This window comes from Equus caballus, chromosome 8 (assembly GCF_041296265.1).
Source record: "Equus caballus isolate H_3958 breed thoroughbred chromosome 8, TB-T2T, whole genome shotgun sequence".
NCBI classification, from domain to species: domain Eukaryota; kingdom Metazoa; phylum Chordata; class Mammalia; order Perissodactyla; family Equidae; genus Equus; species Equus caballus.
In genome coordinates this window covers 86,759,400-86,785,751 of record NC_091691.1, presented here as the reverse complement: position 1 = coordinate 86,785,751, position 26,352 = coordinate 86,759,400, and the positions used below count along the sequence as shown (strand labels likewise).

General features: G+C 40.6%; 1 protein-coding gene across 4 annotated transcripts in view; it reads left to right on the top strand.

Moving 5' to 3' along the window:
- Positions 1–17,378, top strand: part of RNF152 (ring finger protein 152) — a 77,551-nt gene extending 60,173 nt beyond the window's left edge. For all 4 annotated transcript variants that reach the window (XM_005612965.4, XM_023647916.2, XM_023647919.2 and 1 more), the window contains one exon: positions 9,199–17,378. In XM_005612965.4, coding sequence (XP_005613022.1) covers positions 9,349–9,960 — 612 coding nt within the window. In that variant the 5' untranslated portion in view covers positions 9,199–9,348 and the 3' untranslated portion in view covers positions 9,961–17,378. The remainder of the gene's footprint in view (positions 1–9,198) is intronic.
- Positions 17,379–26,352: the final 8,974 nt, after the last annotated feature.

Below are 26,352 nucleotides of genomic sequence, written 5' to 3'. Positions count from 1 at the left end.
CAGCATGGCTTGATGAGCAGTGTATAGGTCTGTGCCCAGCATCCAAATCTGTGAACCCCAGGTCCCCGAAGCAGAGCATGCAGACTTAACCACTATACCACTGGGCTGGCCCCAAGGAAGAAATTTTTAATATAAATTGCATCCCATTTATTTTAGATGCCTGCTGTCTCACATAAATGTGCATTCTTATGAGATCACTAACAGATAATGTTTATAAATTATCTGTCAGGTATAATAAGCATAGAACAAACATCCTGACAGCTCTGTCATGCTGTCAGAAACCCAGGAGTGTGTCTAGCAATTACTTAGATCATAGAATTATTTTTCTAGAAGGCACTCTAGGGGATCATGTAGTCCAGTGTCTTTGCAGGTGAGGACACCACGGGTCATAGAGAGGTCATTTGCTTAAAGTGACCCCTCTACTTATGGGCAGAATTAGAGCTAAATCCTCCTCTCCTGATCCCTAATAGTAATGATTGTCTGATAGATGTTGAAACAAACCAACAAAAACCGGTGGTTATCGTCACTCACGGCAATACTGAAATTTGGCTTTAACTCCTAAAAATGTCTTGATTCCAGTATACTTTTATTTTAAATATGCATTGCCAGACTGTGAATGGGTCAAATTTGTTCATCTTTTCCCTTACTTGACTTAAATGAAATGCTCCTGAGTAAACACATCACTGGAGACTGTGGTTCGGTGTTAGCTGTTTGGTTAGTTGTGTTTTCACAAATTGATGTGTGTGAACAGAGATGGCACGTACGCTGTGGCCAGGTCGGTCGGGCCCATGGTTGTCTCAGTGAGCAGTGCTGGTAGGGCCAGCCCTTTGGTTGGCTGGCAAGTCCCTGGGCTGACCTTGGCATTCTGGCCAATCTGCTGCTCCCTGCCTGTTCAACCACTGAACTCTCTGTCCTGCCCTGCTTGCCTCTGCTACCAAGGCCTGTCTGCCTCCAGCACTGTCACCACCCCCTGCCCCATCCCCCTTGATCATCCAAGACTTTTAAGTGGCACTTCTCACTTTCTGGATTCTTTGTATCATCAAATAGGGTAAACCAGGATGCTCACAGGAGGAAACAGTGCAAATGTTAGAGCTTGGACCAATGGAATTCTCCTTTGAGATTTGTCAGAGTCCTGGAATCCACTGCCTTCTACCTTAAAACAAAGACAATAGGTACACCAATTGGACTCTACATGTATTAGGCATTTGTGTCCTGAAAAGATTGCTCTCTGCTACCAGAAGAACAAAAGTCAGTGACATCTGTCACCACCAGGCCGTTCCCATTCTTGCCACTAATCAGAGTGTTGCTAAGATCTAATAAAACAGAGTGGTCTTGCTAGCTGAAATGCCAAATTAAATGGAATAGTAATTATTTTGTTTAATCTCGTTTCAAATATTTACATTTTCTTGAAGAATTGAGTAAATGGCCTGCATCAGACAGACAAGCAATTTCAATGGAATAAGAAAAGAAGTAGTGTCTAGTTTAATGTCTGCCTTTGAGATTTTTCTCAACACAACCATTGAATTTAAGGTCCTTATGTAGACCATCAAATAGAACAATTCAAGGTCAGCCAGATGTAATCAATATCAGTTCATGCCACAGTTCTGGGGGAGAGGCTTCGTAATTAATGCCACTGTCACAAACCTAAATCGGAACGTATGAGGAGTATAAGGAGAGTAAAATTATCTGGATTATTTATTTCGTCAGCCTTTGTAGCCTCATATGCCTGGACTTCTAAAAGCAACTGGGACTATGAAGATCCAGTGTTGGAGACCTTAGCTATTTTATTACCCACTAAATTCCTGGGAGCATTTTATCACCACCACACCTTTTATAAAGGTGCTTAAAATTATATAGGCTAAGAAAAAGAAGAAATTTTATTTTGTGAAAATATATCGGTGTTGTAAAGTGCCAAAATCCACTGTGCCCCAACGACAACAGAAACAGATATACCCCTTTGGTTTTTTGGCATTTCCTCCCCAAATCACGCCTCCCTCCATCTACACAAGTCTCAATCCACTTTTTAAAGTATTTAAAACCAAGGTGTGCATTGGTATCAAGTTCAGCGGTTACTCAAGGCCTTTCACGTGTGTGTTTGTACAATTGATATTATTTATGAAACTAAGTGCCATTTTATGAAGATGTATTAGAAAAAAAGTTCTATCTCGTGAGCCATAATTATTTTGAGAATGCCCTCCCTTAGCTGCTTTTCCTCTTTTTGCAGTCTGTTTTTTGATCTTTACCTTAGTTCTTTCAAAATAAATTGTAGTGACATTTAAAAATTGTTCCAATATATTTCAGTGTAGTCATGTGCCACATAACGATGTTTCAGTCAACAATGGACTGCATATACGACAGTGGTCCCAGAAGATTAGTACCATGTAGCCTAGGTGTGTAGTAGGCTATACCATCCAGGTTTGTATAAGTACACTCTATGATGTTTGCACAATGACAAAATCCCCTAACGAGTCCCCATTGTTAAGCGATGCATGATTGTCTATACTTGTTCTGATGCATTCTACCAAAGCGTTCTTTCCTTTTAAATTTAAAGAGTATTTTATTTGAGCATTACATCTTGCCAAACACAAGTTCCTAAAGCAATTGCCAGTGTGTGCTTGCATATAACGCATTTGACTGGAAACTCTAAGTTTCTCTTCTAGCCTGTGTGGACCTTGTTTCCATTCCTTTTCTTGGTAGTTGACTCACATCTTTTGAGTTTATGATGAAAGGGAGAAAGAATGATTCATCATTAGCTTCGGTCCATACCCTCATAAATTTCCTTCTCTTTACCTAACTAATCATCATCATTACTAATTATGCTCCAGAAAATAAACTGGAATGCGGTACAGGCTGGCTTAATATAGAACAAATCAGTGTATAAATCAGAGAGGCTACTGTCAAAATGGCTTGAGTGGCGGGCTGGCCCCGTGGCCAAGTGGTTAAGTTCGCGCGCTCCGCTGCAGGCAGCCCAGTGTTTCGTTGGTTCAAATCCTGGGCGCGGACATGGCACTGCTCATCAAACCACGCTGAGGCAGCGTCCCACATGTCACAACTAGAAGGACCCACAACGAAGAATATACAACTATGTACTGGGGGGCTTTGGGAAGAAAAAGGAAAAAAAATAAAATCTTTAAAAAAAAATGGCTTGAGTGGCTGAGCACGGAAAATAGGAAGTGTTTTCCCATTCTGCTTTTGTGTTCAGCCTGTGTTGTCAGGCCTAGAGCTGACTCGGATAGAGTTGGAAATTGAGTAGTATAATCTAATTTTAAGGGAGCTCAACAGCAATTAAGTGAACATTACTTGGAACATAAATTCATGAATAAAATTGCATGTTGGTTTTGTTGAAAAATGGTGGTGTGGCAGGTCTTGGGGCAGAGCCAAGGAGAACACTTGCATCTCTCCTTCCAAGCTGTTCAAAATGGCAGTTCTTTGAGAGCCAGGAAGTGCCTCTGGGCAGATCACACACAGCGCTGAAGGGAGAGCTGGGAGGGAGGAGAGAGCTAGAGCCAAGCCCTTCGCTCCAGAGCTGTCCTGAAGCCCTGAACTCTGAACTCACTTGACCTTCAGCCACAATTCCTTCATCCCTGCCTGGCAGGTGAGGCAGTAGGCTCCTGAGAAGTTAAATGACACGTGCCAGTATCACAGTGATAGTACAAGGATTTGACCCAAGATTCTTTGAGGCCAAAGCCCCTATTCTTCCCACCCTGCTAAGCTGCTTCCCATATCTTTATATGGAAAGAAGGTTAAGAAATAAATTGATGGTCATGAAACATTTTTTGTTCCTGACTCCATTTACAGTGAAGTTGGTTGTCCTCTCCAAATTCATAATATTACAAGAATCTGTGCTTTCTTTATACCCCCTCCACAATTTTGTTGTTTCTGCCACCGTTGTTCAAAGTGATCTATCCCCCCACCCCCTTCACATCTCCCTGTAATTTGTAACCTTATGGGCTAATCGCCCCCTTCACATCTCCCTGTAATTTATAACCTTATGGGCTAATCTCTGTCAGTGGCCTTTAACAGTAAGGCTAGGAAAGTGCATTTGCCAAGATTCACCAGCAAACCCTGTGTTTTGTTTTTGTTTTTGTTTTTTTAAGAAAAAATAAATTCAGTACCTTGGGTATAAAAGTAGAAGAATTCTACCCTAGTTGCTAATACATTGGGGATTTCTGGATCCATTCCACATTCTCCACTGCAGTGGTCCACACATTTCCCCCTTTCTAAGCTCCACATACTACCTTCCACTTACACCTGTGCCTGGGGGTCACTGTATTGGACCAGACCATCTGGCTTTGAGCGCCCTAACTTGCCTCCTCTGCCCCTCTGTGCTCAAATGTCTCTTCTGAAAATAAAAAAAAGCATTCCTTGATTCTTCTCTCTCCAAGCCACCATCCTACCCCTTCACTTCACACTACCTCACAGGGGAATCTAATATTCACATACTAGCCCCCTCCAGTCTCCATCATAACCCTGATACTTTGCTGAGACCACTATCAAAAATGCTAGTGACCTCCTGGTCACTGAACCCCAAGTCTTGTCTTTTTCTTTTTTATTCTTTTTTTTGATGAGGTAGATTCACCCTGAGCTAACGTCTGTGCCAACCCTCCTCCAATTTTTTTATGTGGGATACCTCCACAACATGGCTGATGAGTGCAGTAGGTCCACACCTGGGATCCGAATCCGCACACCCCAACTGCTGAAGCAGAGCATGCAGAACTCTAACCACTTGGCTATGGGGCTGGCCCCCAGTCTTTTCTTAATGTTCGCTCCCCATAACCTTATGCTGCTTGGAACTCTTTTGCCTGGGAAATGTGCTGGGAGACATTGATGGGTTTCCCCTACTTCTGGCCCTCTTCCTTTTGACCTCTCTGTTCTGTTTTATCTGGCTGGTATCTCTTCTCTGTGGATGCCACCTGGATCTCTTAGGGCCAGTCCTTACTTTTTGCTGCAATATCAGCTCCACATTTTCAGCTTCTTTTTGGCTCTTTAATATCTTCCTGAATAACTTATTTTTTCCATCTTCCTGCACCTCAAATGGAATATGGCCAAAATGGAACTCTCTGTCTTTCTCTTCGCCATCCCTGTTTCTCTTAATGATACCACCCTTCTCTCAAGACTTCACCCCGCTTACAACCTCATTGTAATACACTGCCAGATCCCACTCGACTTCTGTAAGGCCTCTCAGCAGTTTTCATCTCTCCATCGTAATTGCCACTATTTTCCTCAGCTACTCATTATCTCGTCTAATATTATAATAGCTTCCCAGCAGGTCTTTCCAGTCTATCCTGAATATGGCTGCCTGATGAATCATTCTCATAGTCTTAACCTTTCTGGTGTTTTCCCATTGCCCACTAGAAAGTCCCACATCTTTGGCCTGGCTCTTGAGGCTGTCCACGGTCTGTGGTCTGTGGCCTGTGGCCTGTGCCTGGCTATGCTCATCTCTCCCCTTCCTATGGGACCTGCTCTCCCTGGCTGGGCCTGTGGGAGGGTGCTTGCAGGTTTTGTGAGAATTCTGTTTCTTTAAAAGTCTTCTGTAGCAAAAACCTAAACGTAAGAGCTAAATCTATAAAACTCTTAGAGACGGCATCTGTAAGTTACTCTTGTATTAGAAAAAACTTTCTACCCAGTGTGTCACAGCCAGAGTATAGAAATCATTCTGTGATTGCTCACCTCCTTTCCTTTGCTCATGCTGATTTCTGAACCTGAAAATAACCTGTCCCCGGATTTTACATGTCTAAATCCTCTCTATAACCCAGATTTTTCGCTGAGCCATCCCTGACTCCTCCAGCTCCTGTATGGCGTGTATCACTTTGTATTTACATTACAACTGTTTACGTGCATAACTGTTTGAGAACTTCTGGGCTCAGAGTTTCTTATGGGCAGTGACAAGGTCTTAGTTGCAAGGGACAAAAATAAATACCATAATGCTTGACACGTGGTAGATATTTAATGTGATTCAATTGTAATGTGGTAGATATTCAATGAGAATTTGAATGAATAAGCAAATTGAAGAGAAAATATATCCATTTGTTCATTCTTACCTAACTTTAAATTGCTTAAGAGTAGGATTTGGATCTGATTCATCTTTATATCCTACAGTAGCTAGCATTGTGCTTTATGCGTGATAGATACTCAATAGGTATTTCTGTATTTTTTTTTTCAGCTTTATTGAGGTATAATTGACAAATAAAATTGTAAGATATTTAAAATGTACATCGTGGTGATCTGACATACATCTTGTGAAAGTCTTCCCTCCGCTGAGTTAATTAACATGTCTATCACCTCACATATTTTTTAAATTTATTTTTTATTGCAGTAACATTGGTTTATAACATTATATAAATTTAAGGTTTACATCATTATATATTTTGATTTCTGTGTAGATTATAACATGATCACCACCCAAAGACTAATTACCATCCATCACCACACACATGAGCCTAATCACCCCTCTCCCCCTCCTCCCTCCACCTTCCCCTCTGGTAACCACCAATCCAATCTCTGTTTCTATGTGTTTGCTTTTTGTTTTTATCTTCTACTTATGAGTGAGATCATGTGGTATTTGACTTTCTTCCTCTCACTTATTTCACTTAGCATAATACCCTCAAAGTCCATCCATGTTGTCACAAATGGCCAGATGTCATCGTTTCTTATGGCTGAGTAGTATTCCATTATGTGTATATACCACATCTTCTTTATCCATTCGTCCCTTGATGGGTACCTAGGATGCTTCTAAGTCTTGGCTATTGTGAATAATGCTATGATGAATGCAGGGGTGCATGTATCTTTAGGCATTTGTGATTTCATGTTCTTTGGATAAATGCCCAGCAGAGGAATAGCTGGATCATACAGTAGATCTATTCTTAATTTTTCAAGGAATCTCCATACTGTTTTCCATAGTGGCTGCACCAGTTTGCACTCCCATCAGCAGTATATGAGGGTTCCCTTCTCTCCACATATTCTCCAATATTGATTGTTTCCTGTCTTGTTAGTTATAGCCATTCTGATGGGAGTAAGATGATATCTCATTGTAATTTTGATTTGCATTTCTCTGATCGTTAATGACGTTGAACATCCTTTCATGTGCCTGTTGCCCATTTGTATATCTTCTTTGGAGAAATATCTGTTCACATCTTTTGCCCATTTTTAATTGGGCTGTTGGTTTTTTTGTTGTTGAGGTGTTTGAGTTCTTTGTATATTTTGGATATTAACCCCTTATCTGATATATGGTTAGTAAATGTCTTCTCCCAATTGTTAGGTTGTCCTTTCATTTTGTTGATGGTTTCCTTTGCTGTGTAGAAGCTTTTTAGTTTGATATAGTCCCATTTGTTTATTTTTTTCTGTTGTTTCCCTTGCCCCATCTTGCCCCATGTATAAAAATATGCAGTTAAGACTGATGTTGAAGAGTGTACTGCCTGTGTTTTCTTCTAGAAGTTTAATGGTTCCAGGTCTTCCATTCAAGTCTAATCCCTTTTGAGTTATGTTTTGTGTATGGTGTAAGATAATGGTCTACTTTCATTCTTTTGCATGTGGCTACCCAGTTTTCCCAACACCGTTTATTGAAGAGAATTTCCTGTCTCCATTGTAGGTGCTTGGTTCCCTTGTTGAAAATTAGCTGACCAGAGATGTGTGGGTTTATCTTTTTGGTGAGAACATTTAAGTTCTACTCTTAGCAAACTTCAATTATCCAGTAAATATTTCTTGAATTAGTGGATAGATAAGTAGTTGATTATGATGTGAGCTTTCTGAATGCTTTATTACTATATTTTACTTTCAGTAATTCAATTTAGGTGCTCTTACTGCAGCTAAAATATTTTGAAATATATTGCTATTTTGATCATCACTGTTAATTTTTATCAGTGATTATTTTTGACTTTAAACTTAACTTTTTCTGCATTCTCAATTTTGATTTTAACGAATTGTGTCTCACTGGGGAGGGGTACACAAAGGGGTGACTTAATTTCACGAAGGAAGTTAGAAAGACAAAGAAGGTTAATTTTTTAAGAAAAGTGTCAAGAAGCTTTTCTGTGTTATTAGCTCCTGCCTCTGGGTGTAGGTGGGTTTCTAGGACTAGCAATTATTTCTGCGATAGTGGTTGAATAGTTCTTTCCAGAGTCATCCTGGCTCCATCCAGAGACATAATTTGGATGCTTTCAATAGGAAACGGGGATGGGCAGCTTTCACTGAAACACTGCTGGAGCACTCGGTGGGGGAACGGGGCCTCAAACCCCAGTGAAGTTGAAGAAGGACTAAGTTACTCTGCCTCCTGTCCATACCAGAAGGGTAACTCTTTTTCTTCTTAGGGTGAGGGCTGCCTGCGAGTCCTCTCTGTCAACCTTTTTTATATAATACTTGATTATGATAAGTGAATTAATAGTATTCGCTTGTAGTTGTGTTACTTGGTGCAACCTAAATAGTAATGAAATTGAAAGAATTGACTGAGAAATCCTGGTGATCTGAAATCCTAGTGGTCCTGTGTGCCTTGGTAACCCCAACTGCCTGAAGGTTTATTGTAGCTGCTGGTTTTGTTGTTGTTTTGGTCTTTTTTGTTGTTTTATTTTTGTCTCTTTTAAAACCAATTGACAAGAATTACCTTGGTTCAATTGATTTGGTGGAAGAGATAATAGATGTCTGCCTGTGCTTCTTTGGTGGCATCCTTTTAATTACCTGTGAGAGAGGAATAGTTCTAACCTATTGAAAGTGGGCAAGCTAGTGACAGGAAGTACCTGGATTTGTGAAGTTGCCCACATCTGGCAATGAATGCTTATAGGAGGGTCAGTAGAGTCAGGAAAAGAAGGTCAGAGGATGCAAGGAAAGAAATTTACTTTTAGGAAATGCTACAAACTTTTTGGAAGCAAGAGACTTTCTCCAGGGTATTTGAAAGAACAATCCAGGGTCCACTGAAATGTACAAAACAGAAACGACAGACTCTGTGTTTGTGAAGTGTGGGGGCATCGTATACCCCCACAGAGGTATTTGTTTCTTTAGAAGGGAGCAAAGTATTCACAGTGACAAGGCATCTGAGACAACTCATCCATCTTCCACTGGACGTTATGGGAATCCTACAGTCTCATGAGAGGGAAATTGTATGCTTTTGACCCAGTGTCAAGACTTTTGAGCAGTGGTATAAATCCATTAGATATGCTGACATCTCAGCTTGTTTGAAATAACTAACTTTGCATTTTTTGTCTCCTTCAGATATGAACACACCTAAGAGTGCTAGATGCTTCTGAGCTCCCCCATCACCTCACAGCTTTGGAAAGACTCGAAGAAGGAAGGTGCCGGAGTGGAGGACTCTGAGAACAATCTCCTTCCCCTTGGCCTTGACTTTTCTGTTCACCATCCACAATGGAGACACTCTCCCAAGATTCGTTGCTGGAATGTCAGATCTGTTTCAATTATTACAGCCCCCGGCGAAGGCCCAAGTTGCTGGATTGCAAACACACCTGCTGCTCGGTGTGCCTCCAGCAGATGAGGACGAGCCAGAAGGATGTGAGGTGCCCCTGGTGCCGGGGCATCACCAAGCTGCCCCCGGGCTTCTCCGTGTCGCAGCTCCCCGATGACCCCGAGGTCCTTGCTGTCATTGCCATCCCGCATGCCTCCGAGCACACCCCAGTCTTCATCAAACTTCCCAGCAATGGGTGCTACATGCTGCCCCTGCCCATCTCCAAGGAGCGAGCGCTGTTGCCCGGAGACATGGGCTGCCGCCTGCTGCCTGGGAGCCAGCAGAAGTCTGTCACCGTGGTGACCATCCCTGCCGAACAGCAGCCTCTGCAAGGCGGGGCTCCCCAGGAGGCAGCGGAGGAGGAGCAAGACAGGCGGGGTGTGGTGAAAAGCTCCACCTGGTCTGGGGTGTGCACTGTGATCTTGGTGGCCTGCGTCCTGGTCTTCCTTCTCGGCATCGTGCTCCACAACATGTCCTGCATTTCTAAGCGCTTCACTGTGATATCCTGTGGCTGAAGAGGGCTGCAGGGAGTCTCTTGTGGGTGCCAACTAGGGGTTGAGCAGATGTTGGTGATGGGATCATGATGAGAAGATGGGGAGCGATGCTGATCATTTGGTGCCGAGCACTGGCCTCTGGGCTGCCATTTGATTATCCGAAGACTGACATGAAGGGCAGAGTGTGAGGTCTCAACAAGACGCCACCCAGATCGCTCTGAGTATTGATGGCGACGGCTTTGAAGACGATTGCATGCATCCTCATAATCATTTATTAAATGGATTGTAATTTATGATTTTTCAAAATCATGTTACAAGATAGACATACTCTACTTAGATGTTAAACTGTGCCAGTGCATACAATGTGATCTTCTCTAAATGTGGTAGATTCAAACAAAGATGCTATGTGTACAAGTAGAATTAAACCTGAGAATCCAAGTAAAAATTCAGCGGTGACATGCAGTGCTGGTTTCTTTCCTTTTTTTAAAACAAAACCTAGTCTTCATTTAGTTGCTAAGGCTTTTTATACTTTTTGAATGGCACCCAAATTAAAGTAAGTTAAGCAGGCAGTCGTTTTTTGAAGAAAATATTTGAACAAGTGTTTCCAGTGTGTTGTGTTTTGTCAGGTATCTTCATTTTTCTTCCCCTTGTAATTAGAGCTTGCTACGTGTTTATTAAACTGAACGCCCAACAGGGGAGCAATAAACTGAGTAATAATGAGAAATGCCTAACCCCACAGGAAACCTGTAGGCCAATTTTTCTCAAGCCATCTCACAAAATAAGAATTTTAGATGTAAATATTGTGTATTTGTGTGTATATGTGTGTGTGTGTGTAATTGATTTACCTCAGGTTTTGAATCTTTTCAGAAGAATCCCAGGGGTAAGACTTTGTGGGTGCAAATGAGTCCAGGGTCCAAAATGGTGGCTGCCTCATGGGCACCAAGACACTCCCAGTGAGGTGTCACATATATGTCACTTCCGACACTTGCTCCTCTTCTGTGCATTCAAGTCCTGTATTCTATGAGGCACAATTAGAGACTAACAGAAGAATCTATCTTGTCTCCCAGGTTTGGGGTATTATAATAGCCTTGAGTGTTGTTAATGGATGACAAACCTGGACTGGCATTTTAATAGACAGTCCGTGATTATGTTTTGAAAGATATTTTTCCATGAAAGTTAAACCGTTTAGAATTCCAGTTTCCTTTTGTTGGTATGAGTGAGAAAATCTCTTGTATTTCAAAATATGTTTTTATTGAGAAAAGTGGTGAGATAAACTAACAAGTTACATTCCCAATTTAAGTGGACCAGTTCATCATCAATTCTCAGATATCCTTAAATGTGTAATGGTCTATAGATGCTCGTGAAGCAAGATCTGCTGGTCTCAGATGGTAAATTCCTCTGCTGGGATGTGTGTGCATTCTGAGATAGCTGTGAGCTTTACAGTTCTCTTCTAATTTCTTTTATGGAGTTCGTGAAGCAAGCGATATGTGACAAGGACTCCTCTCATAAATATATCTGTTTATGTTCCATTGAATCCTTGAAAATAGGGGGAGGGAAAGATGAGCACTGACGCTTCCAAAAAGCAAGGCTAGACATAACCTGTAACACTGAGACAATTTAATTTACTTATATGCTGTTACCTTCAAGCAGCACACAATATGCACATTAAGTGATGGAATAAATGGGAGATAAAATGACAATAGAATACCTAGAATCCAAGGCTAACACTGTTCTTTGGTGTGAGGATTTGATATAAAAATATGAACTCAGATTTTTCAGATCTTTCAAATTTGTCGTAAGACCTTTAGGAAATGTCTTTGAAAGCTCAAAGTAGAAATTAGGTTAAAATGCCATTTTATTGTGTAAGCTATTGGGCATTATACAACGAATAATCTAGGATTTATTTGGTATTAATAATTTAGGTATCATATTAGCTGAATACTATCCTCTATTATGTAACATAATATATTGTTGGGTTAGTGTCAATTTCTCAGACTCTCCAGGCTGCCGTAATGCATGTCTGACCTAATTTCTATTCCTCTTGGGGAAAAAAAACCCCACAGAAATGTTGCATTAAGAATGCTGCATTTCAAATGGACTTTACCCTTGTAATTTTAAGCCATGCCACATTCCAATTAGTTTTGTGGATGATATCTACATACATTTATGTACAGTATGAAATGACTGGCTCTGTAGTGTAGTGTGTGATAGAGTTCTACATGTTAAGTAGGTTACATATAGACACTAATGTGTGTGAGGATACAGCACCTGTATTTTTTAGTGGGAAACCATGGGGTAAAAATGCCCATGTAACTTTTACTTCAGAATAACCCCATGCTAGAGCCATGATTAAGCAGTGCAAAATTAATCATCTCTCTGATAGATTCTTGACTTTACAATTTAAAAAAACAATAACGACCCAAGTCAGAATTTTTTGTGTGAATCTTACTGACATAAGAAACATTGTTTGAATGGATTCTGCCTGCAGTTATTAGTCTATTTGCTTGTTAGGGTGTGCATTCACGCACGTGTGTGTGTGTATGTGTGTGATGTCTCAGCCTGCCAGATAGAATTTTTATAGATTTAATGATGTTTTAATGTTATTTGTCATCCCCTTGCTCTGGTCTTTTCTGGCATTTACCCATGACACTAACAACTCCTCTACTCCATGTGACTAAAGTCCAGTAACACAATCAGCCAGAATTCACAGTTGCACGTCCGTGAAAAAAAATCACAACTGAAAGCACAGAAAGTTAGAGCTGGAAGCAACCTCTGGTGGCTTCATTTTATGGATGAGTCCACTGAGGGCCACAGAGGTGTGTGGGAGCTAGTGATTTTGGAGCCAAAGGGAGACAGCAACGTTTACACTGCAGGCTCCTCTCGCTCCTTCGTAGGCCTGTCAACATCTCTGTTGGCCTCTGATCCTTTTCAGGGTGGGTGATACCCTTTACTAACTCAACTATTGCTTTAAGTTTTTTTGTTGTTGTTGTAAATTTATGTATTCGTTTCAGTTAGCATCTACCTCTATGGGAAATGAAAGGAGGGTTGATTTAAGGAAGAGCATAGACATTCAAAGAAAACCATGTGATTTGAATTTTTTAAATTGCAAACTGTTGGTTTCCCCCTCCTCCTCTTATATGTAAAGGACAGTGAGTGTTGTGTAAATAGTAAACTATAAGAAGCATGAATTTTCGTCTTTATTAATGATCTGGACATAAGAGAATGCTTAATATGTTAAGTAGAGCCAAGTATGCTATAAAAAGCATTGTCTTTGGAAAATTTTTGTATAATGACCTGGGGCATAAGTTGTGATGAAAGGCAGATAGCTTCTCAGTTCCAGTCATACTTTATGATCAGAAAGCTATAAGGCATTTTCCTTAAGAGTATAATTAAGTTTAATCTTGCACATGACTTAAGAGCAGGTCCCCTGGAGGTTGAACCTTGTGCTAGTGCAGCCCTTGGGATTGGTGCTTCTGGATTGGTGCTGTTCAACAGAACCTTCTCTGATGATGAAATGTTCTATGACCTATGCTGTCCAATACAATAGCCGCTAGCCACATTGGCTATTGGGCAATTGAAGTGGGGTTAATATGACTGAGAAACTGGATTTTGTATTTTATTTAAGTTATTTAAGTTTAGTCACTCACATCTGGCTAGTGGCTATCATATTGAACACTGTGGTTCTGGATGATTGTGCATTGGGATCTAGCATCCAAGTGTTAATGGAGTAACAGAGTAAGGCTAAGAAGACAGTTTGTGGTTTAGTAACATGGAACTGGCTAAAAAGAAAATTCCTTTCTAGGCTTAAAAAGTATATGATCTCAAGTATGACAGTAAAAATTCACTGATTGCCCTTTGAGTTTATTACTTAGATAATTTGGGCCAAGGAAGGATCAGTGAAGCTTCAAGAGTGCTTTATGAAGCCCCTTTTCTGGGATCATTAGCTGCATGTGAATCTCTTGTCCAAAAATAGTAGTTGACAGTAGCTGTAAAACATTTGACTTGCAAGCTATGCATGACCTGTACTGTGAAATTGTGTTTAGGGTCTTGTGGCCCGAAAGTAAATGTTACAGAAAAAAAAAAAAAAGCCTAATGAAATCTGTCTTCACTTTCAACATCTTACCCAGATGTCATTGCTGCATTAGTGAGGTGTGCAATATAAGGGCAAGCACATTTTGCAGTGTTCATAGAAAGTGTTTTGGTTTGCCCTGAAGTCTGCCAGCTTGTTGTATTTGGTGTGGGTATATGTGGGCATCATTTTTCAGATGCCAGGCTAAAACATTGGTACTATTTTTAGAGTGAGATTTGACATTGTTTTAGTCTTGTTTGGGTTTTTATTTTAGTTATCACTGAAAAAATTGGAGATTTGAAGCCTTGCACAAAGGCACTTTTTTTTTTTTTAGCATTAAAAAACATTGCCCATGGAATTTGCAGACTTGGGGGTTATCAAAGTTACTAAAATTGCTTTCTAAGTGAGGGAAAGGAAGCAGAAAACTCAGTTTGAGATGTATTTTCATAGAAAGATGAGACTCCTCTTGATAGCCCAGTATTTATTCTAGTCTAGATTTTGATTTGAAGAGTTCCTGTTGTTTTATTTGAAAACCTATACTGTGTCAAAATTGGTTAGTCTGCTTTTTATTGTTTCTGAATGTAATGTAAACCAAATACATGTGCTTCACTTTAGCAGAGTTAGGTTGATTTTTTTTCTAGAACTCATCAATGGGCATAACTGTTCTTTCTAGCTTGTCTTTAAAAATTATTTAAATGTTTTTGCTGAAATGGTCATTTTTCTTTAAACTTAAGAGGAAGTTAGAGATCCAGAGGTTACTGCTATGAGAGAAGTGATAGGCAAAAGGCTTGAATTTCTAGCTTCTCTTAGAAAAATGCTGCCAACCAGTCAGCATTTTGTTTCCATATAAGAAGTGTCGTCAGTCAGTTGCTCTGTCATCCTTGACCTAGAAGGAGAGGCTGTTCCTTGTCATTTCCATCATTCTCAGTAAAATGTCACCCACAAGGTAATCCTTACCAAAACAGAGACTCCAAAGAAGAAAGAGATAGTCAAGATAATTCAGTAACTTTTGAAAGTAATAATCTATTTCAAAAGCAATGATGATCAGTTGCTAAATTTTGTTTGACATGAAATACTTCTAAAAAATAAGTGGAAATTCAAGCCATTGATTTTTCTGACACAATTGATTCACTATATATAGGTATATATCTATACCTATCTATATAGATATATATCTGTATAGGTATAGATATATATATGTAGATACACACACACATGATTTAGCTATAATAGGAGTTAAAAAAAATCAAGTAAAAAATGTTGTTAGTCATGTTTTCCAGTTTGTGGATTATACAATGTTGAATTTAGATGTTAATATCTTAACAAATGCTATTGGCTATATGCATTACGTCAAACCAACTACCTTTGGGAGTGTCTATATAACTAAACTCTTGAAACTTTTCAAATATATGAAGAGGTGGCGTCTACTGTGTATGTTTCATTGGAAAGCCATTGATCATTAAGCAGGTGGGGCATTTAATTTCTCTCTCTCTCAAATAGCATTTTTTGGCTCTGCTCAAGTGGTCATGGGTGGAGCACCATTATTCCTGAACTCTTGCAATATGGCTCTGATTTTTCTGCACAAGTTTCCTCGCACAGTTGGGCCAATGATTTTTTTTTTTCAGGATTCACTGCCTGGGGTATCCCACTATGTATATCTCACTTATGATGTAGTGGTGCTTGAAAACACTCATCTCGTTAGCTGGACTTTATTGTTCTAGTCTAAGGTTTTTGATACTATTCATATTATGATCTTTCTAGGGACAATCAGTAATATTTGGGGCAAAGTACTGATGGGTCCCTTGAGGTCTGCAATAGCATGTATTTTCTTTGTTTTTCTGGGGGTGTTCTCGTATAGCTGTCCCTGTTCTTCTAGAACATTAATTTAAATTCATCACCACGGGATGCAGGGCTAGTAGCCCATGTAAAAGTCTTCTGTAGTCTCCCTGGGGTGTGAGTTATTGGGTTATTCTAACAAGAGTTTTCCAAAGGGATGCTCAATTTTTAATTTGACATTGCTTTTTGAGAATCCAGAAGCAGACAGTTGGATATGATGATGGTGAAGGCACATGGGCTGTAAGAAGAAGGAAATGGATGAGGCAAATGCCCCTTTCAGGGGAACAGTTAATATCTATGTCATCTCTGTTTAAATAGCAGGAGAAGAGTGTAGCAGGTATCTTACCCTGTGCTTCAGGAAATTCCTGGTTGGATTTTCCTGGCTGAGAGACAACTGAACTATTAAATAGATCCTGTTTGGGAGGGGTGGAGAGGTGGCCTTGGGTCTGTAGCAACAGAGAGGCAGATATACCCAGAGAGTGAGAAAATACTTGCATAAAGGGAGAGGAAGTCCGTAATGGACTTAGAGCTCCAAACAAAATATATAGGAGCTAAAGGTCAGTTGTGGCAGAAACCAGCTAAAGAAAGAAACACAAAACAACTAGGGATAACTTAGCCAAACACAGTCTGTCATTCCAGCATGGCTACCAAATTCAATTCAGGATGTTTCAGTTGAAGACATATAGGGAATGTGCTCAGCTGATGAGAGGATCCACGGAGGCCCCATTGGGTTGTTAGCACACTAGACAATTTCAGAGCCTCTAGAGCTCATTGCTGAGTCATTAGAGATAAATGCTAATAACATCCTCTTCACTGTGAAATGCAGTGTCTGTGCCTGTGGATGTATCCTGACTTGAATAGGTTAATACCATTGGGAAGACTTATTCAAGAATATTTTGGTTTCTATCCTGGTGGTTGTCATTTATTATATTTTTTTATTCCACCACGTGTTCCTGTCTGTCTCACTTGACTGTTGCAGGTGAGGAAGCTGGTTTCAGCTTGGGGTGGTTACAAACTCCCAACATAAGCCATGCAGCTGCTGCTCAGGGTTCCTGCCAGTCTTTCGGCTCCACTGGTGGGTTCCCTGGCCCTCTTGATAACTAATACTCCAGTCAAATGGCTAGATGAATGCTGCTCAGAGGCTGTTAACTCAAGTCCTTGACATGTTTCATTTACAATTATGTGGATTATTTATTTTAGGAGCTTTTCTTTTAAAGGGCCAAATAGCCCCACAGATAAATGAGCTGCTGGGCTGTGTAGAAAATATTGTCCAAATGTTGCCAAATATTGACGTTGTAAAGAGGATATCAAGCTGCTGTTTATAAATCAGAATGTCTTAAAAGCATTCTTGCTTGCTCTCTGTTGTAGATGGTGTCTTAGTAAGTCTTGAGTTTTTCCAATGAACCCAATTTTAATATATGGTATTTTTGTATGCCAAACTGACGTCTTGTCCTTTGTATATGTGGTAATGTTGATTTTATGACTACTGTTAAAACACATTTGCTATGATTAAAATTCATAAAATGATTTCAAATAGACTCACGTGTTGGTTTTTTTTCCTCCCACCCCACGAAGCAAAAAAAAATTGGGTGGAATTTTCATCATCAGCTACTCTAAAAATTTTAGTAGACTTGGATAATGAAGCAACAAGGAGCTGCTGATCCAAGGATTTTAAGTGGAGATGACCTTCAAGTGGTTCCTCTGAGAAGCCAAAGAACTCGTTTGTAATGAGTGAACCCAAGCACGTTTTTGCAACATGCTTGGGTTTTCATGGCTTCTGGGGGCTCTATCTTTACCCTCCACTGTTTGGAAATGATGCTACATGTGTCAGGCCACAGGAGGACCATCTTGTTGTACCCAGTGCAGAACAACTTCACACAGCCCCCTGTGTAGGGAGAGACAGCATGACTGTCTCTTGGCTCTGAGTCTGGAAAGGTATCCTTCAATAAGTGTCTTAATCAATGGGACAGAGGGTGTTTTGGAAAGCCTTTTTTTATAAAAGCATCCTGTCTTTCAATGACTCTGGATCACATCAATGAATTTCAATTCAGTTTAACAGGTGGCCTAATCCTCATTAAGGGGTTATCAATGATCTGTTGTGCCTCGTTGGTAGTGTAAGCATGCTCTGGCTCTCTCTGGGAAATCCAAAAACAATCCCCATAGTTTTAAAAGTGAGAGGTTACTGTGATTCAATACATTTCTTGTACCAAAAAGCAAGCTTTGTAGTAGGGAGTCCAAATTTTTGAAAGTGTGAAATTTAGCGTATTTTAGAATTTCTGGTATAGATTTCCCTGGTCTCAAGCAGATTGTGTGTGTGTGTATATGTGTGTTGGAGGTGGATAGGGGTTCCCTTATTGTTAGAACGGCTTGCTCTTGCTTGAGCTTTTCTGTGAGCTCGAGAAGGAGTTGACTAGAAGAGGCATTTAGGCATGTAAATGCCTTAGCTTCTCCATGTCCTAGCTTTTCTATGCCAGGACTGGATTGTATCTAGAGTCTCACCTGCAGACTTCTCTGTAGACTTAATGGGAGCAGAGCCAAGGAGAAGGGATCCCAGGAGAGCCATACCTGCAGATCTTGCCTGGGGATAACCCAACCAGCAACCTCTTCAGAAGACGCTCTGTTTGGATGGCACAGATTTTCTGCCTCTGGGTGGAGGGTTGGAAGGAGAGGATGAGCCTGTGTCGGCTCTAAGATCTCTGCCATTCTGGCCTCTCCCTGAAAAGGGGGACTGAGTATGAGTGGTTGAAGGCCCACAGGGGGATGGTGGAGGGCACACAGAGAGTGAGTGGAGCCAGGCTTGGCATCCACTGCGTGCCACCCTCACAGTCCTTACTAACACACCCTCCTCCAGATACTCTGCTGAATTTCCTGAAATGAAAGCCTATCTATCTGCCAAAGCATTATTTTTCTTAATGCTTTTGTTTCCAGTGAAGTTTCTTGGAAGAGAAACCCATTTTCAGTGTACACAATGTATGTAGCACGAGGCTGGGTAAATGGCAGCTAGGGCGAAAGGAACTGATCCTAGAATTAGACTGAGCCTCTGCTTTTCTTTTTATAGCTTTGAAAACTTTTGCACAATTTTACTTGACCCAGAAAATGATACAGCTGTAGTTGGATTCAGTCTCTCATTCCCTAAACATACTGCTACTCCCTGTATTCCCCATCTCTCTTCACTCTTGTGCTTGATAAATGATTGTTTTATTAGTATTTGCAAGAATAAGTGAATGTATAGGTGTACGTGTATGTGTACATGCATGTGTACAAATACATGCATATGTATTTGTGTGTGTGTGTGTGTGTGTATACTGTCCTGGGCCACATAACGACATTTCAGTCAACAACAGACCACGTATATGACGGTGGTCCCATAAGATTAGTACCATACAGGTTAGGTGTTTAGTAGGCTGTACCAACCAGGTTTGTGTAAGTACACTGTATGGTATTCACTCAACAACGAAATTGCCTAAGGATACATCTCCCAGAACATGTTCCTGTCATTAAGTGATGCATGACTATATGTATATGTACACACACATATATGTGAATATTTCATGGACTCTCGGCACAGATTTTTTTTAAGGTTGAAAGAATTAAGATCTTTAGAGAGATATCAGAGTAGAGAAAAGTACTCGGATTTGGCTACAAAGAAATGGTAATTTGCGTAGAATCATGAGGAAAATTAGAGAGAGGAAGCTCTCCTTCAACCGCTCGTTCCTTCACTCATCACCAGGCACTAAGACAAACGAGATGGAAATGGTCCCTGTTCTCATGGACCTCACAATCTCGTAGGGAAGACAGGCATTAATAAATAAACAATGTTAGGTCCAGTGCAGAGGTACATGGTGTTTGAATGAGCATAACAGAGAAGGGAAGAGCTGACCTGGTGGGTTGAGGGTAGGGGATGTAGTCAGAAAAGGCTTTCTAGAGGAAGTTCCTTCTAGGATCAAATCGGAAGGATAAATTGGGGTCATTGAGGACCATTTGTGGAAACACATTCAAGAAGTGACAATAAGAGACAAAAGAGGCACGAGGCCTTCTATGGAGACAGAGTTGGCTTTTCTTGTTAGGCTCCCTGCCATTCATACATTGCCTTGTGCCATGTTACACTGCAGTTTATGCTATTCCAGTATGACTCTCTGGTCCCCCAGAACCTCCACAAAGGAGCACTTTACAAAAGCACAGGTACGAGGTCCACTTCACTGGTAGATATTTACATCAGACATCACTATATGTGAAACTGGCTCCACAACGGTCATTTCACCTCATTGTGCTCATATAACATGTGGTTATTTTCTTCTGCCTACCTCATGTGCAGAAGAAAAGGACATGTGGAATCTTTTTTCCGGTACTTATGCTATTAGTTTCTGAATCAAATGGATTTAGAGTCAATATTGCTGATGTAGGCTACAGATCAAATTTTGGCTAAGGTAAAGTCTTGAGAAAAGCATTTCCTGGGTTATATTTTCATCTATTAGTAGGTGTTATATGAAAAATTGTTTGTGGTTAAATAAACTGGGAAAATATTGGGTAGACAGGTTTTATTTTGTTTTTTAATTGTAGAACTCTTCAGAGCCTTTAACATGTGTATAGTTCTCTGGAGAAACAGAACCAGTAGGTGGTATGTGTATGCATTTTCTCTCTCTTTATGTATATACATGACATCTATGTGTATATGTGTGTATATATATGCATAGAGAGTGTATATATGCATCTATCATATATACACATATATGCCATACATAGCATATAAATACTTATCTATATCAATCTTTGTACCTATATATCTCTGTATGTATCTATGTATCTATAGAGAGAGAGGTTATTTTAGGCAATTGGCTCACGTAGCTGTAGAGCCTGGCAAGTCCAAAATCTTCAGAGTAGGCTAATAGGCTGCAGACCCAAAGAAGAGTCGATGTTGCAGCTTGAGTCCAAGGGCAGTCTGCTGGCAAAATTCCCTCTTCCTCAGAGGAGGTCAGTCTTTTCTCTCTTAAGATTTTCAACTGATTGGATGAGGCCCACCCACATTATGGAGAACAATCTGCTTTACTCGAAGTCTATTGGTTCAAATGTTAATCTCCTCTAAGAAATACCTTCACAGCAATATCCAGACCAGTGTTTGACCAAATATCTGGGTATTGTGGCCTATCCCAGTTGACACATAAAACCGCAATATGCTAAAAGGCCTTGCAAATCTCTAGAAAGGGAAGATAATACATAGCACTTTCTTCCAACTTATCTGAGTAAAGAATCCATTATTTGCAGAACACCTATTAACGTCTGGTAGAACACAGTTTGGGGAATATTGACCTTGAGTAATGATTCACAATTTTGGCTTATCCCAGATAATAAAAATCTGGCAAAGAAAAATATATATATAATATATACAAGGTGTTTATTACTTATGTAATAAGATTAAACCATCAGCTCATATGTTTGCTTTTTTATTTTAAAACAATATCATGCAAATATAAAACAACTTGATACTTGTTTTAGATTTACCTTGATAGCATATTGTAAGTAATTTGCATGCTAAAATTCCATGTACTGTACACATTACCAATTAAATGCTCTCACATTAGCAAATTATAGGGGGAATATGTATACATCTGCTTTAGTAATAAGGGTATGGATGATTCATACTTGAATGCAGTGTGCGTATACCAGAATAGTTTTGGAAAATTATAGCCTAAAAATTCATAAATATTCATTACTGCAAACTGTGGGGTTAAAAACAACCCACAACAAACTAAATTGATAATGATGAGCAAAACTAACAATAATTTGCTGTTAAGAAGCAAGAAGAGCAGCGATTAAAAAACATGATCATTCTAAGCAGTACTGCTAATGAATACGTATCCTTCCCCCCAATTGTAGGAATTCGACTATTTGCATATGCACATGTGCAGTAGGAGCCTTACAATCTTAGTAAAATACTGAATTAGTAAAATGCATAAACTCTCTAAACTCTAAAAAGCACTAATTTTGGTTTAAAAATACCAAATTTAGCAAAGCATATGTAGGCAGTTATTAATGAGCTGATCTCATTCAGGCATTTAAGAAAAAAGTTTTGGGATTGGTGGGGGCAACCCATTATGGCGACCTTTTGGCCCCCTGGTGGACAGAGGACCATATTTTGAGAACCACTGCGTAGAGGATCAGGCAAACAAAGCCATTTGCAAACATATGAAAAACGCATAAATTAAAAATAAATAATTTTTCCATTTCATAGACCATCATTTTAATAGAAATATAAATTTCATGGAATGAAATCAATAGTTGTCGTATTTACTTTCAAGTATATTCCATATGTAAGCAATATAAGGACTATCTGTGCTTCTATAAATTTCTGTCAGTTTTTATGAACTTTAAGCACACGAGTCCCCACTGCACAGCTAAATTCTCTAAGTTATATTCTCCTAACCCCACCAGTTAGGACAAACCCCATTTCCTTCCTAGCTTTATGTCAGGCAACCAAGAAATGGTCCCTATTATCCCATGCTCTCTGCCTGGTCCTCCAACCATCGGAAAGGTAACATTCATTCCAAAGATGCTTGTACTGAAGTTTTAGCTCAGCCCTCCAGCCTTTTCCAAAGAAGATATTTGGTAGTTTTTATTTTTAGGGAGACCACTATTAATTTCAGAATGACTTCAGTTTATGTAATTCTACCAAATGGTGTTTTGCTTTAAAAAAAAAACAAAAAACGATAGCCTGAATACATAAATTTTGAAGAGAAGCAGAATTAGGGAATGTGGAGAAAGACGTCCCATGGCAGAGGAATGAAGATTTTGAACTAGGGACCACTGACAGAGCCCCAGTGATGCCGACTGGGCTCCATCCCTGATAGGCTGGGATTTCTCTGCGCTTTGCACTACCTTTGGGTCCCCCAGCACCTAGTGGAGTGATGGAGGCTCTGTGAGGACATGCTGAATGAATGAGTGTATGAGTCATGCTGTCTGCTGGGAGAATTCAGTAACCGGAGGCTTCGGATGCACTGACAGCTTTGGAATGCCCAGGCTGGGTGGGGCTTTCTTCTTTTCAGATCTCATCCTTTTTTGCACTTAGATTCTTGCTCTTGCTGTGGGGAATAGTTTGCTTTCTCTTTCCTGTCCATCAAGCCCATTTTAATGAGCTGTTCCTGTTCAGCTGTCTTCCTGCAATAAAGTCATTTCCTCTTCCTCAAAATGTTCAGGCTCAAGGCTGACTGGCCTGGCCACTTCCCTTGTTAACTAGAGTTCACTGTTGTCGAGTCTGCACCCACACTCTCACTTTGACCACCTATAGATGTTGTATATTCCCCATAGTCCATTCATTTGAATACATGACCACGCTCTATTTTGTTGTATTTAATTGTGGTATGTGGTGTGCAATTTGCAGGGGGGGGACAGGGCACAGATTAAGGTGAGGCAAGTGAGGTGTCTGGGGCAGAGCATATAAGGAGGTGCTTACTCTCTGAGAGGCCTCACTCCCCTCACCCTAGTCCCAACTCTGGGAAGAGGAAGGGAGGATATGTGTGGGTGTTAGTGTGTGTGAGTGTGAGTGAGTATGAGTGTTAGTGAGTGTGTGAGTTAGAGTGAATGAGTATTAGTGGGTGAGCATGAGTGTGTTAGTGTGAGAGGGATTGTGTGTTAGTGCAAGTGTGAGTGTTAGTCTTGACCTTGACTGGGTTGAGGGTAAGATTCAGATACACACTCGGTTTCCCCCACAGTGATCAAGGTGGCCCTCCATATACATAGGTGCTCAGTCAATGCTGCATATAGCCAAGTAGAAAATAATCCAAATTACAATGTCATACCTTATCTTCCCCTGTGGAAGATCTAAAAAAGAAAAATTTAAGCCAACTTGAAAATATAAACTTTTTTAGGCATAGATGTCAAACGTTCACTTTAAATATGATTTACCTTAATTGTACAATACTTTTAAAATTGTAGGTGTTTTTTCTCTTTGCCTCATAAAAAAATAGTTCTATCAGATGACCTCTGTAAGAATCTAAGACTAGCATTTCCTCATATGACAGTAGGGGTGGTAATAATAGTACATGATTTATGGGGTTGTTGTGAGGATTAAAGCAGTTAATGCGAACAAACGACTCAGAATAGTGCCTGGTATATTGTGGGGTCTCAACCAAGGATGACTACATGTGTGTGTGTGCACGCGCACTTCTAGCTCATGTGTCTAACTCACGTAGAACCTTGTTACTCAAAGCATATGAACTTCCTATTAAGAAAGACAACAAGGATGTGAAAATTTGCACTATTTCCTCCTATCTGAGGGATAATTTTTCGAGGTGAAACAAGCTTACCTTCTCTTTGGGCATATACAGTAACTGTCAAGTAGCTGTCACTGACTCTTCCTTTAAAAAAGACCTGCATTCAATTCTCAATGGAGGGTTCTAGAAACATAAGGTGAATTGAGGCTATGGAAAAAGACAGTTGGCAGACAAAGCCTCAGAAATAACAATGACTAACCCTCTGTGCAAATATGACTCTCTTTATTTCTTGAATTTTTCATGCCTTTTGAGTGAGGTTTTTTCCTCCTCTGCTGGCTTTTTCTGAAACAAAAAGCCTGTTTCTTATTTCATTACAGTCTTCACTTTGCTTTTCAAAACTGAGTGACTTTAGGTACCTCTGATTCACTGGATTTATTTGAGAAGCTCAAGTACTAATTTATATATTCCATTTGTTCTTACAGCAGGCCCATTACCCAGGGATTCTGGGCACACAAAATTGATCTGCTTGAAACTGGCAAACAAGAGCTGGTGATAGATGGATAGTAAGCAAACAGTCTCAAAACATTCGTCAAAAGGACTCTTCCCTTCCAGAAATGCTTGGTTAAGCAGGTTGGTCTTGCAGTTTTCTTGGATCCTGACATTTTAGGCTCACAGGAGTTGCCTATTTATTTGACAGACACAAGAGGAGAAGTGTCTCTTGTGAGGGTGGAGCAGCAGCGAGGAGCCCCGTGTGGAGCAGTGGGGGGACCCAGAGGTGAGAGGTGCCCCCAAAGCATTATGCAAAAGCCTCCCCTGGAGGTCTGTTTACTTTGCGATTCACAAAGGGGAAGGCTCTGGGGTGGGTGATTCTGTGCATCTTCCAAAGGTCTCTAGTAGTTTCAACCTGGGTTCAAGGAGAAAAAGATGAGAAGATGCTGATTCCCACTAAGGGGAGGTCAGGAAGGAGTGAACTGGAAGAACGAAAATTGAAGATCTTCCGAAGGTTCCCATTAGGGAGAAAAGCATGAACTTGGAAAGGATCGAAGAGGAACCAGAATGCCGTCCCTGTTCCTTGTAAGTCCCTCCTCAGCTGAGGAGACCTGTTGCGACACCACACTGTCCCTGTCACTTGCTGTCAGCCTTTGAGGAGGTCACCTTATCATTCTGGGCCTCTGTTTTGTTATCTGAAAAACGAGGCAGTTGGTCTGCAGGAGAGTCGGTATGCGTCCAGTCTGGTGAAAGGAGTTCTGCTGGAAGAAATAAACTTGAAAACCTCTCTTCTGGGTGATTTCTAAGATGCTTTCCAGTTCTACTTTACTTTTTCTCTAGCCTGTCTTTTCCCGAGAATTCGGTTGACTCTTATTTGGGCCTAAACTGGAGGTTTCGGCGGCCTCTGCATGGGGGTTCAGGAAACAAATTGCCAGCGTCACCTTTAAGGCTGCTCCCGTGACCAAATGATTGTGGGGGTTGTGCCCGGAGGCCATTTGTCATTTTCACAGTTTGATGGGGGTACAGTGGCTGATTTTAGGAAAGCAGCATCAAAACAATGTAGCTTTGAATGGACCCCTCAACCTGAAGCGCTGTCATTACAGCAGGACTACTCCCTTTTCACAGCAACAAAACGCACACCCAGTCATATAAATACATCGGTGGAATCAGCCACAGTTAACTCCAAATGGAGCGTGGAGAAATGTTGTAGGTCTGGGAGCCACAAGTAAGTGATGACCTGAGCGAGTGGTGGAAGATGTGAGTTGCCTCTTTGAAAGCACGCATGTTTTGGGACACAGGCGAATGGAGACACCAAATAAAATTAGTATTAGTGTATGAAGGGGCAGGGCGCAGCTCACCTCCCAGCTCCCGCAGATGGCAGAGGAGCCTGCAAGCACATTCAGCCTAAATGGGTCACCAAATGCTTTTTGGTTTTCCTTAGCTTTCAAGACAGCTCATCATGGGCGGATTAGTCTTTCCATCTAACATGGATATTTCACAGACTTTACCCAGGCAGCAGGAACGAGGCAAAGGTATCCCGTCAGCACCCTGTAAGTCCTCATTATTAACCGTGCCAGAGCTGTGTGTATGGATAAGTGGATTCACTGCTCATTTTAAAACAAACCAGAAACAGTCCTGCCTTCCTTCCCCTTTGCTGGGCCATTTCTGTCTAGATCAATGACTCCGAGAATTCTACAGTCTGCTGAAAGATTCGACTTTCTTTGAAATTTTCCATTGCCCTGACCGATAGCCCACTGCTAAGCAGATTTCATTTCCTGAAGATACATAAATAAGGAAATTGTTTTGAGCTGT